Source organism: Mus caroli, chromosome 8, assembly GCF_900094665.2.
Source record: "Mus caroli chromosome 8, CAROLI_EIJ_v1.1, whole genome shotgun sequence".
Taxonomy (NCBI): domain Eukaryota; kingdom Metazoa; phylum Chordata; class Mammalia; order Rodentia; family Muridae; genus Mus; species Mus caroli.
In genome coordinates, this window is record NC_034577.1 from 38651587 (window position 1) to 38664164 (window position 12578).

Here is a 12578-nt window from a genome sequence, read left to right on the forward strand (position 1 = left end):
AGTAATGCGCAGGTAGACAAAGAGAAGCATCTCTGAGGTTTGGTGGTTGCCTGAGGCACAGGGACAACCTAGAATCGAGATTCTCCCAAATGCAGACAGGCCGGAAATTAGCGTCTGCGCAGCCTGGCAGAGGCCTGGGCCAAGGCTCAGCCCAGACCTTCAGGGTCTGGAGAAGCCCGGGCTTCCTCCCTGTTTTAAACCCAGGCACTGCCTTGGGGCTTGGACACAGAGCCAGGCCAACCTAATGAAAACCAGACTATGTCTGGCCTCAGGAAAAAAAAAGATGTCATGGATTTTTGGAAAATGTATTTAATGAAGGAAATGAATTTGGTAGAGGAAGTGCTAACCCTTAATGGGGAGCGAGAGGGGCTTGCTAATCCTCGGCTTGACAGATGACACTAAGTAGTTTGCTGGTGGTAAACCCAGGAAGAGGAGTGTGAGAAAAGTTTAGTGGCAAGTGACCCGAGCTGGGCCACCAAGTGTTCATCAGGGAAGAACGCATTCCGTTCTGGGAGTGAAGTCTAGATGCTTGTTTATAAGACAGAAAAGGGATAGCAAGGATCAGCGAAGGGGTAGACCCCAGAGACCCCCCCACGGTGCCCATGCTCCATCCAGAACATGGAGAGAACGAACTGGTCTCATAGGAACTCCCAACCCTGTGGGGTTTTGAGGCATTGGGGGAATACTGAATCTGCGTGGGAGAGCCTGGGAAGGTCCGAGGAGATGCCAGCAAAGCCCATCTGTCCTAGCGGTTTGCTTCTCAGCTGCATTAGTGCTGTTGATGTTTGGAAGCAAAAACAGCTCCTTGTTGCAGAGGGAGGCCGTGGTGCGCGGCGTAAGCTGTTTTTGTCTCTTGGCTGCTATCATCTACATGGAAGCGACGCTTCCTCCCTTCCAAGTGCTGCTGACAGCCTAGCTCTGCCAGATGTCCCCCTGGAAGCAAAATCCCTCCTCCTCGAGAGTCACCAACTACATGATCAAGTCAGCTTGGCAAAGGTTAAGAAGGGAAAATTGTGGACATCTTCAAAACTCCTGAAGGGCGGTGGGCTACAGAAAACGGTTTCTTGGTCCCCTAACTTCTTACAACAAGAAGCCCTCCGAAACCCCAGCGTAAAATTTCTTAGTGAGTTAAGCATTTCCCTTGTAAAGTGGTGAGTGCTGATAAAAATTGATGCATCCAGCAGAGAGTTTCAGCGTTCTGTTGGAAAATCCTTCACTGAATTGCTATTTTGAGAGGAGAGCCATGTGTCTCTACAACACATTTTTCACTTGAGCAGAGAGAGGATTTTGGCATTAGGCACAAAACAATATATTTTTTTCTGTTCCTTGCTTTTCATATTTGACAGCCAAAATTCTGAACGGTTTAAATGGGTAAAAAGAAAAAAAAATGAAATAAATTGAATGTCTCATTCAACTGTTGATATCCCCTTCGTTTCTATTTAAATTCAGGGTGTAAGTTTTAAATATCTGTTTCTCTGCTATTTCTGTTGTCCTTGGCTTTTCTCTAATAGGTTTCTTTCTCTGACTCTTTTTTTTTTTTTTTTTTTTGCCCTTCCAGGAAACATTGGAAATTCTTTTACAATTGACCCCATCTTGGGCTCTATAAAAACTGCCAGAGAATTGGACCGAAGTCACCAAGTAGACTATGATTTAATGGTAAAAGCTACAGACAAAGGCGATCCACCTATGAGCGAGATGACCTCCGTGCGCATCGCTGTCACCGTTGCTGACAATGCCTCTCCCAAGTTCACATCCAAAGAGTACTCTGTGGAGATTAGTGAAGCCATCAGGATTGGAAGTTTTGTTGGGATGGTCTCTGCACACAGCCAGTCATCCGTGATGTATGAAATAAGAGACGGAAACACGGGCGACGCATTTAACATTAACCCGCATTCCGGAAGCATCGTCACCCAGAGAGCCTTGGATTTTGAAACACTGCCCATGTATTCATTGACAGTGCAAGGGACCAACATGGCCGGTTTGTCCACCAACACAACGGTGGTGGTGCATGTGCGGGATGAGAACGACAACCCGCCCATGTTCACGCAGGCGGAATATTCAGGATTCATCAGCGAGTCGGCCTCCGTCAACAGTGTGGTGCTGACAGACAGGAACGTTCCGCTGGTGATTCGAGCGACGGATGCTGACAGGGAATCCAATGCTCTGCTCGTCTATCAGATCGTCGAGCCGTCCGTGCACAACTACTTTGCTATCGACCCCACCACCGGCGCCATCCGTACAGTGCTGAGTCTGGACTATGAAGAAACACGTGCTTTTCACTTCACCGTCCAAGTGCACGACATGGGGACTCCTCGTCTCTTTGCCGAGTATGCAGCAAATGTGACTGTGCACGTGATCGACATCAATGACTGTCCCCCTGTCTTCTCTAAGTCACTGTACGAAGTGTCTCTTCTCCTGCCAACATACAGAGGTGTGAACGTCATCACGGTGAACGCCACAGATGCTGACTCCAGGGCATTCTCCCAGGTCATGTACTCCATCACTGAAGGCAACATTGGGGAGAAGTTCTCAATGGACCACAAGACTGGCACCATCGCAATACAGAACACGACTCAGCTACGAAGCCGCTATGAGCTGACCGTCCGCGCCTCCGACGGCAGGTTCACAAGCATGGCCTCCGTGAAAATCAATGTAAAGGAGAGCAGAGAGAGTCCCCTCAAGTTTACCCAAGACGCCTACTCTGCAGTTGTGAAAGAGAACTCCACGGAAGCCAGAACGTTAGCTGTCATCACGGCGATAGGGAACCCACTCAACGAGCCTCTGTTTTACCGCATCCTCAACCCAGACCGCAGATTTAAAATCAGCCACACGTCGGGCGTGTTGTCCACCACTGGGATACCGTTTGACCGTGAGCAACAGGAGATGTTCGACGTGGTGGTAGAGGTGACTAAGGAACGTGAGCCATCGGCAGTGGCCCACGTTGTGGTGAAAGTCACCGTCGAAGACCAGAATGATAATGCTCCAGTGTTTGTTAACCTTCCCTACTACGCTGTGGTGAAGGTGGATGCTGAGGTGGGCCACGTCATTCGCTATGTTACTGCCATTGACAGAGACAGTGGCAGAAATGGTGACATACACTACTACCTTAAGGAGCATCATGACCACTTCCAGATTGGACCCTCTGGTGACATTTCTCTGAAGAAGCAGTTTGAACACGACACTTTAAATAAAGAATACCTTGTCACAGTGGTCGCCAAGGACGGAGGGAGTCCAGCTTTCTCTGCAGAAGTTCTGGTTCCCATCACTGTCATGAACAAAGCCATGCCCGTGTTTGAAAAGGCTTTCTATAGCGCTGAGATCCCAGAGAACGTCCAGATGCACAGCCCAGTGGTCCATGTCCAAGCCAACAGCCCAGAAGGGCTGAAAGTGTTCTACAGTATCACGGATGGAGACCCTTTTAGTCAGTTTACTATTAACTTCAACACTGGGGTGATAAATGTCATAGCACCACTGGATTTTGAGTCCCACCCAGCCTATAAGCTAAGCGTGCGGGCAACTGACTCCCTGACGGGCGCTCACGCTGAAGTGTTTGTTGACATCATAGTGGAAGACATCAATGATAACCCTCCTGTGTTTGTGCAGCCATCTTACTCCACAACCCTGTCTGAAGCATCTGTAATTGGAACACCTGTCCTTCAAGTTCGAGCCACAGATTCTGACTCGGAACCAAACAGAGGAATTTCCTACCAGCTGATTGGAAATCACAGCAAAAGTCACGATCATTTTCACATCGATAGTAACACGGGGCTCATTTCACTAGTGAGAGCTTTGGATTATGAACAGTCCCAGCAGCACAGGATCTTCGTAAGGGCTGTTGATGGAGGGATGCCCACCCTGAGCAGTGACGTGGTCGTCACTGTGGCTGTCACCGACCTCAATGATAACCCACCTCTGTTTGAACAACAGGTTTATGAAGCCAGAATCAGCGAGCATGCCGCACACGGGCATTTTGTGATGTGTGTGAGAGCCTGCGATGCCGACAGCTCAGACCTAGACAAGTTAGAGTACTCTATTCTATCCGGCAATGATCATAAAAGCTTCATCATCGACAGGGAAACAGGAATTATCACGCTCTCCAACCTCCGCCGCCACACCCTGAAGCCGTTCTACAGCCTCAACGTTTCGGTGTCTGATGGGGTTTTCCGGAGCTCAGCTAGGGTTAACGTAACTGTGATGGGAGGAAATTTGCACAGTCCCGTTTTTCACCAGAACGAATACGAAGTGGAGCTAGCTGAAAACGCTCCCTTGCATACCCTGGTGGTCCAAGTGAAGGCATCTGACAGAGATTCCGGCATTTACAGCCACGTAACTTACCACATTGTAAATGACTTTGCCAAAGACAGGTTTTATGTGAATGACAGAGGGCAGATTTTCACTTTGGAGAAACTTGACAGAGAGACTCCGGCGGAGAAAGTGATCTCGATCCGTTTGATGGCTAAGGATGCTGGGGGGAAGGTTGCTTTCTGCACCGTCAATGTCATCCTCACAGACGACAACGACAATGCGCCTCAGTTTCGCTCAACCAAGTACGAGGTGAACATCGGGTCCAGCGCTGCCAAAGGGACGTCGGTTGTCAAGGTTTTTGCGAGTGACGCTGATGAGGGATCGAATGCCGACGTCATCTACACCATCGAGGCGGATTCTGAAAGTGTCAAGGAGAACTTGGAAATCAACAAGCTGACCGGCCTGATTACTACAAAGGAAAGTTTAATAGGTTTAGAGAATGAGTTCTTCACATTCTTCGTTAGAGCCGTGGATAGCGGGTCTCCGCCCAGAGAGTCTGTCGTTCCTGTTTATATTAAAATACTTCCACCAGAAGTACAGCTTCCTAGGTTCTCAGAGCCCTTTTATACCTATACCATCTCAGAAGACATGCCCATTGGGACAGAAATTGACCTCATTCGAGTGGAACATGGTGGGACGGTTCTTTACACCCTTGTCAAAGGCAATACTCCCGAGAGTAATCGAGATGAGTTCTTTGTGATCGACAGGCAGAGTGGGAGACTGAAACTGGAGAAGAGCCTTGACCACGAGACCACTAAGTGGTATCAGTTTTCCGTCCTGGCCAGATGCACTCTTGATGACTACGAGGTGGTGGCTTCTATAGATGTCAGTATCCAGGTGAAAGATGCTAATGATAACAGCCCAGTTTTGGAGTCCAGTCCCTATGAGGCTTTTATTGTTGAAAACCTGCCAGGGGGTAGCAGAGTCATCCAGATCAGAGCATCTGACCTAGACTCAGGGGCCAACGGCCAAGTCATGTACAGCCTAGACCAGTCCCAAGACGCAGACATCATCGAATCCTTTGCCATTAACATGGAAACAGGCTGGATCACGACTCTCAAGGAGCTTGACCACGAAGAGAGGGCCAGTTACCAGATTAAAGTGGTGGCGTCGGATCACGGTGAGAAGGTGCAGCTGTCTTCCACTGCCATCGTGGGTGTTACCGTCACTGACGTCAACGACAGCCCGCCGAGATTCACGGCTGAGATTTACAAAGGGACAGTGAGTGAGGATGACCCTCCGGGCGGCGTGATCGCCATCTTAAGCACCACCGATGCCGACACTGAAGAGATCAACAGACAGGTGTCGTACTTCATCACAGGTAAAATGCTTGGGACAAACGATTCAGCATAAGACGAATCCATATTACACGTAACATGCTAAGTGTGGACTTACGCATCTGGGGAGTTGATGTGGTTTTAGTTGTCTAAAATGAGTAGAAATAACATGTAAGCTGAATTTAAAGGACTTTAAGCAAAGCTGTTTCGACCTAGACTCCTAAGATTTATTCTTATACTTTATACTTAGTATTGTAAATGTGATCTAAAGATGCATTGCAATCTACATTATGGCTTTTTAAAGTTGACATTCTTTAATCTCATATTTGAGTAGACATATTATGGCTGCTTTGGTTTATTTTGTTTTGTTTTGTTTTTTTAAAGTTAATATGCAATAATATGTGTAAGGACACACTTGTAATTCCAGCTCAAAGGAGCTGAGGCAGGAGGATTCTGTAAATTAGAGACCAGCTTAAAATACAAAACCATAGTATGAAAAGCAAAAGAAAAGTATGTATCAATTTTAATCATCCTTTAATCCCTCGTAAACGGCAATGCCATGCATTCTTTGTATAATGTATTTTTCCCGTGGTTATGAAATTCACTTTGTAGTCCAGCGGCTTTGGCAGTCACCTTCCTCCCTTAACTTTCTAGGAGGGGATCCCTTGGGACAGTTTGCTGTGGAAAATGTTCAGAGTGACTGGAGGGTGTACGTGAAGAAGCCCCTCGACAGGGAACAAAAGGACAGTTACCTTCTGACTGTCACAGCAACAGACGGGACCTTCTCTTCCAAAGCTAGAGTTGAAGTCAAAGTTCTCGATGCCAACGACAACAGTCCAGTCTGTGAGAAGGTAGGCGTGTTCCCCTTAGGATTGTACGCCACAGATGTAAGTCTCCTCATCTTTCCATGGGGCAACTTTTGAGGTATCATAGCTCCCTCATGTTTTGTGTAACCATTGCTTACCAAGTTGAAGTGGAGGAGCGTCACATGGGCAGGATTTGAGAAAGCATCACCATGACTTGGCAGCATGCTATGTCGGTCAAGAACTTTGGTCTAAAATATTGGAAAATAAGGGGTCTCTTACGCACACCCAGTGTCTGACCCTAAAAACACTCTGGAAGCTTTTTATGAAGATAATCTCTTCATTTGACGATATAGTTGTTTCAGGGATGGGGAAACATCTGGCCAGCAGCGTCTACATGTACAGTACACGTGTGTTAATGGACTATTTTAAGGCATTGGTTGTTCATTCCAGAGAAACCATGAGGTGATTGAAATGACTGCTGCTACTGCTGGGCTCAGTTGAGCCTGGGGCCGTGGAACTGCAGCAGGCGAGATGGCTGACTGGAACTGGGTGATAAAAAGCCACCCAGCGGCCGAGCTGGTTTAGCCCTAGTAGATTATGACCAGGAGTATAAATGCAGGGCCTCAGCCTGTGAAGACTGAAGGCAGGTGTGGGGAGACCAACTTTGTTTGCCAGCAGTAGAGGAAGTCTTAGCCCCGGGAAGGGGATCCAGGCCGAGTGGTGCACACCTGCTCTCCCAGTGTGTTTGGCTGAGACTGGAGAATTGCCACATGTTCTCAGAGAAGTAAACCAAACCTCATTGTCAGGGGAGGTAGCACTTCTGAGAGGGGAACAGTTAATCCCAACATGTATTTGTGTTTCTTAATGGCAGTATTTAATGACAGCAGTGGGCTATGTATCTCTTCTTTTTTATATATGCATATTATATAATAGATATATTTATATATTTTTATATACATATTTTTGATATATGTGTAGTATCTATAGTAAATCTTATCCCATTCATAATTTTTAATTATGCCAACTCTGCCCCAGATAATACTTTAATTTGGGGACATCATCACTTGAAATAATCACTGTTACAAAGTACCCAGTTTTGTGAACCCTAAACTATATCTTCCCTACATTAAATTCCTCTTAGGAAGAAAGTGTAACAGGAGCATCATCTCCTTCCCTTATGTGTTCTATTTATGGCATGGCTAACGTGATAATTGGAACTGGAACCAAGTGTCCAACAGTGTGAGGATTCAGAGCGATGTGAACAAAGAGGAAGCAGACAAGCCTGAGCCTTACCTAGCCCTGGGGTTTCCCCCCATCCCATGAAGACCGTTTAACTTGTAATTGCAGTTATTTAATTCTCTGCGAGGAACAGTTGGTTGTACACAGTCAATCCCTGCTCCTCAAATTAAGTAAATATAATGTAACAGATATACATTTCCTCTAGTTTTTACATAAATTCGGGCTATTACATAACATTTTCTCATAAGAGTTTGAATTAAGTTTGAAACAGTTCAATAGCATATCATATTTTATATCCTAAGGGTTACGTGTCAGACTGGAGTCACGGATGTGGGGCTGGTACCTGTTACAAGGCTCTTCCTTGTTCCCACATCTGTTTTATAAGAACACTCACTTTAAAAGCTCTCTGAGTATTTAACTCCAGTCCTTTCCCATGGTTTCCACGGCCAGAATGAGATGATGTCTTTTCCATCATCCCCTCGGCCATCACTGCCGACACTGAATGCTCCTGTTGTTAACAGTGTTGTTTAATGCCTTGTAGACCTCGTATTCTGATACCATTCCTGAAGACGCCCTTCCTGGGAAGCTGGTCATGCAGGTCTCTGCCACAGACGCGGATATCCGGTCCAACGCAGAGATTACTTACGCTTTATTTGGTTCAGGTGCAGAGAAGTTTAAACTGAATCCAGACACAGGTAAGGATGGAATTTGGGACTAACTTAATAGTGTATTTCCTCTGTGTGGGAGACATGAGATCATGTACAAAACTGGAAATTACATTTTTCTCTTTTAAATTTTATTCTGATGCTGTGGAAATGACATCTTAGAAATCTAAACGGCAACTTAATGTGTAAAAGTTGGGAAGAGATAAAAACAGGCAGCCATAGTTATCACCTACTTGGTCTTTAAGATTGAAAAATTAATATGTTTTCTTTGAAAAAAAAATACTCAGGGTGTATCTAAACATTTCTTCTTTAATTTGATAGTGTGTTGCCTAAATTTGTAATTTGGCATTTTCTATAATGAAAACGATCCACATTTTCTTCATCTTTAAGCTTTTGAACTTGGTAAGGTTGTTATTATTTTTCTCCAAATAAGAGTTGTTCAGATTTTGTAATTGTAGAAGAAAAAGAAAGTGATGGATAATCGCCCTAAGTCTCCAGTGTCCCCATCTGTTTCTGCTCGTCTCTAGGTGAACTGAGAACACTAGCCCTCCTCGATCGTGAGGAACAAGCAGTTTATAATCTTCTGGTCAAGGCCACGGACGGAGGTGGGAGGTCCTGTCAGGCGGCTATTGTGCTCACGTTAGAAGATGTGAACGATAATGCTCCTGAGTTCACCGCAGAGCCGTACACCATCACGGTATTCGAGAACACAGAGCCTGGGACACCGCTGACCAGAGTGCAGGCCACTGATGCAGACACAGGTATCCTGAGGGACAGAGATGCTCTGTCCTTGGGGTGTGCAGAAGGCTTTGAGTTCCCCGTGATGGAACACACCCCATTGACCTCTTTTCCTCATGCACGTGGTGGAACTTGGCCTTGTTGTAGTCATGATAAACTAAACCATTTTTCATGAATGTTTAAAGTCTTGACAATTGCATCAGTAAACTTCCTGCTGCAGTGTAGCTGCGGTGTCTCTAAGGTGTTGTTGTTGACGCCATTAACTGACACTCCCCGACACCCATGTTGGGGTTTGAACCTGCGGCTTTCATATGCTTGGCTAAGCTTTGTACCAGTTTTATCCCCAGCCCCTAGAAGTGCCTTTTTGGGAATAAATCAGTAGTGCTGTTAAGGAAGCTACAGCATCACAGGAATGTAGCTAGTACTACATTCCTAAAGTTGTATGCATTTTCAAACGTATTTGTGAAGAAAGTAAGTATATACATTCAAACATTATGATAATAGAGGATAAAATACCTTCTTGGTTCATTAATATTGAAGATATTTTTAAAAGTCAACCTTAATAATTCTTTGTTGGGTGAAGTTAATTAACAAATAGATTTCATTTCAGTAAGTCTTATAGATTCCAGCATATCAGGGATTAGGGACTCAAGGGCCCCTATTCCTAGCTGAGAAGGTATCGACAATGATTGGCTTCAGAAGGAGGGAGAGCCATTTTTCTTTTCCTGGTTGTTCATGTACAGTTTTGATGGATGATTCTATCCTAGTGAGTACAGGGCAGTACATACTGGAGTTGGTAAATCATTTTTAAAAGAAAAAAAAAAAAAAAGCATATAGAGGTGGAAGGTGTGCAGGGGTGGACCTAGGAGCTAGAAGTGGGGGTGAATTATCAAAATACATGTTGTACATACATGAAGTTCTCAATGAATTAATGAAGCTATTACATTGAAAAAAATCCTGACTACTGTCAATGATTTGAGTTCTTTCTTCTGATTATTATGTTTGATAGGTTCTTTGCATGTTATCTGTTTGCATTTTCATCATTTAAAAATGTCTTGTGCTTTTAAATTTTAAATTACTCGCCACGAAACCTGATAGGATTATTTATTTCATGCTTTGCCAGGATTGAACCGGAAGATTTCCTACTCGCTGGTCGAATCCGCTGACGGGCAGTTCTCCATTAACGAGAGATCTGGAATTATCCAGTTGGAAAAGCATTTGGACAGGGAACTACAAGCAGTCTATACTCTCACTTTGAAAGCAGTGGACCAAGGATTGCCAAGGAGATTGACAGCTACTGGCACGGTGGTTGTGTCTGTTTTGGATATAAACGACAACCCGCCAGTGTTTGAGTACCGTGAATATGGCGCCAGTGTGTCTGAGGACATTGTCATCGGGACGGAGGTTCTCCACGTGTACGCGGCAAGTCGGGATATCGAGGCCAACGCGGAAATCACCTACGCCATCATAAGTGGAAATGAACATGGAAAATTCAGCATCGATTCTAAGACAGGTAACCCTCCCTGTGAAGTGAGGAAGCACTCATTCCATACTGAGGGCTGCCTGGCACTTCCTGCAACGTGGTTGGTGGGTGTTCTGAAGAGGTAACACTCAGGTTCGTTTTCTCTTCCTGAGTGGGATTAAAAGCAGTTAGGAAACCGTCAGACTCTGATCCTGCATAATACCTACTTTCTAGCGTATCCATCATATATTACAAGCCAATTTGGAAAACTATTGGCTCTCACTCAGTGTCCCAGTGTCTTACTCAGGGTTTCTATTCATGCACAAACATCATGACCAAGAAGCAGTTGGGGAGGAAAGGGTTTATTCAGCTTACACTTTCCACGTTGCTGTTCATCACCAAAGGATGTCAGGACTGGAACTCAGGCAGGTCAGGAAGCAGGAGCTGATGCAGAGGCCATGGAGGGATGTTCCTTACTGGCTTGCTTCCCCTGGCTTGCTCAGCCTGCTCTCTTATAGAACCCAAGGGATGCCCAAGGATGGCACCACCCATAATGGGCCCTCCCCTCCTTGATCACCCCCTGAGAAAATGCCCCACTGCTGGATCTCATGGAGGCATTTCCTCAAGGGAGGCTCCTTTCTCTGTGATAATTCCAGCTTGTGTCAGGTTGACACACAAAACCAGCCAGTACACCCAGGTGTGCCAAGGCAGGATGCTTAGTGGTGATAACGTTGTATAATTACTCATTTAATCCTGATATCAAAGGTACACAGAGTGACTTCCTCCTGACAGATGTTCCTATACTGAACATCTATTAATTCTATAAGTTGACTTCTTTACTCATTACATACACCAGTCAAAGGAGATTGGATTCTAAGGAGCCAGCCGCGTTAAAGATCAACCATTACTAACTCCTGCTTTGTGACTAATGCTGGTAGCCTGTGGTCTAAAATGCTTTTGCACTCTCAGGACATTGTAAAATGTAACTCTTCCAGGCTGCGCTTAGTTGTGTGTGTGGTGTGTGACTATTTCTGATGAAGAATAAGGTGTCTCATGACTTTTAATGTAATTTGAATGTCTTATATAATATCCGTGGGACTCTTGTAGCAATTATCCTTTCAAGTAGGATGGAGTAGGTCGAGCAGAGTGTTCTTTCAAGTATTGTTAAATCAGCGAGGGATCTTATTTTATTTCTTTAATTGTTTATTGAAACCAGATCTTGGTGTGTTGTCCAGACAGGTCTTATGTGCTTATTCTTCCTGCCCCAGCCTCCCAACTGCTAGTATTAGAAGCAGCACAATCCCAGGGTTCCATTCTCAGAGGGGATATTTAACAAGACTAAGTGGCGAGTTACTGTATTCTTTTCAGAAGAACATTCATGACAATAGTAACAATAAGAAGGGAAGCAAAACGCACTGAGTTGAATTTTTTTAAAAAAAAGTATTAAAGTCTGTAGTGAACCACATCAAAGAAGGACTAAGAGCCACCATCATTTTAAAAGCATTATAGTCATTTAAAGCAGAGAGAGAGCGTTATTGACTAATGCCACCAGGAATATGATAAAAATAAAGGAAATAAACAGGGATGTTGGGTGGGTAAAAAAAATCATAATTTTTAATTACTGAATTAAAGCTGAAGACATACAAGTTATTTTTTGCATTGAGAACTACATGTGTTAAGAGGCATCATCGTTGTAATAAGAAATGGAGCTGCCGTGGGCTGGACGTAATTCTGTCTGTCCATACAGGGGCCATATTTATCATTGAGAACTTGGATTATGAAAGCTCCCATGAGTATTACCTGACCGTGGAAGCCACAGATGGAGGCACGCCTTCTTTGAGTGACGTGGCGACCGTGAACATCAACGTCACAGACATCAACGATAACAGCCCCGTGTTCAGCCAAGACACCTACACCACCGTGGTCAGTGAAGATGCGGCTCTCGAGCAGCCTGTCATTACGGTGCGTCTCTTCCCTCACAGCTGCCTCTGTTGGATCTTGAAGGGGTGATTAGTAAAGTCACTCTCATTCTTAAACTGGTTCTGTTGTAAATATGTTAGAGGGTTGCAGTTGTTCAGTAAGAGGA

At 45.0% G+C, this 12578-nt stretch overlaps 1 protein-coding gene across 7 annotated transcripts in view; it reads left to right on the forward strand.

Moving 5' to 3' along the window:
* The window catches only part of Fat1 (FAT atypical cadherin 1), a 120116-nt gene that overhangs the window by 88948 nt on the left and 18590 nt on the right, over positions 1-12578 (forward strand). For all 7 annotated transcript variants that reach the window (XR_003837393.1, XM_029480377.1, XM_029480379.1 and 4 more), the window contains 6 exons: positions 1559-5626; positions 6237-6433; positions 8169-8322; positions 8820-9053; positions 10154-10543; positions 12240-12454. Coding sequence is in view for 6 of the 7 variants with exons in the window: in XM_029480377.1 (XP_029336237.1) it covers positions 1559-5626; positions 6237-6433; positions 8169-8322; positions 8820-9053; positions 10154-10543; positions 12240-12454 (5258 nt within the window). In the remaining variant the exon portion in view is untranslated. The remainder of the gene's footprint in view (positions 1-1558; positions 5627-6236; positions 6434-8168; positions 8323-8819; positions 9054-10153; positions 10544-12239; positions 12455-12578) is intronic.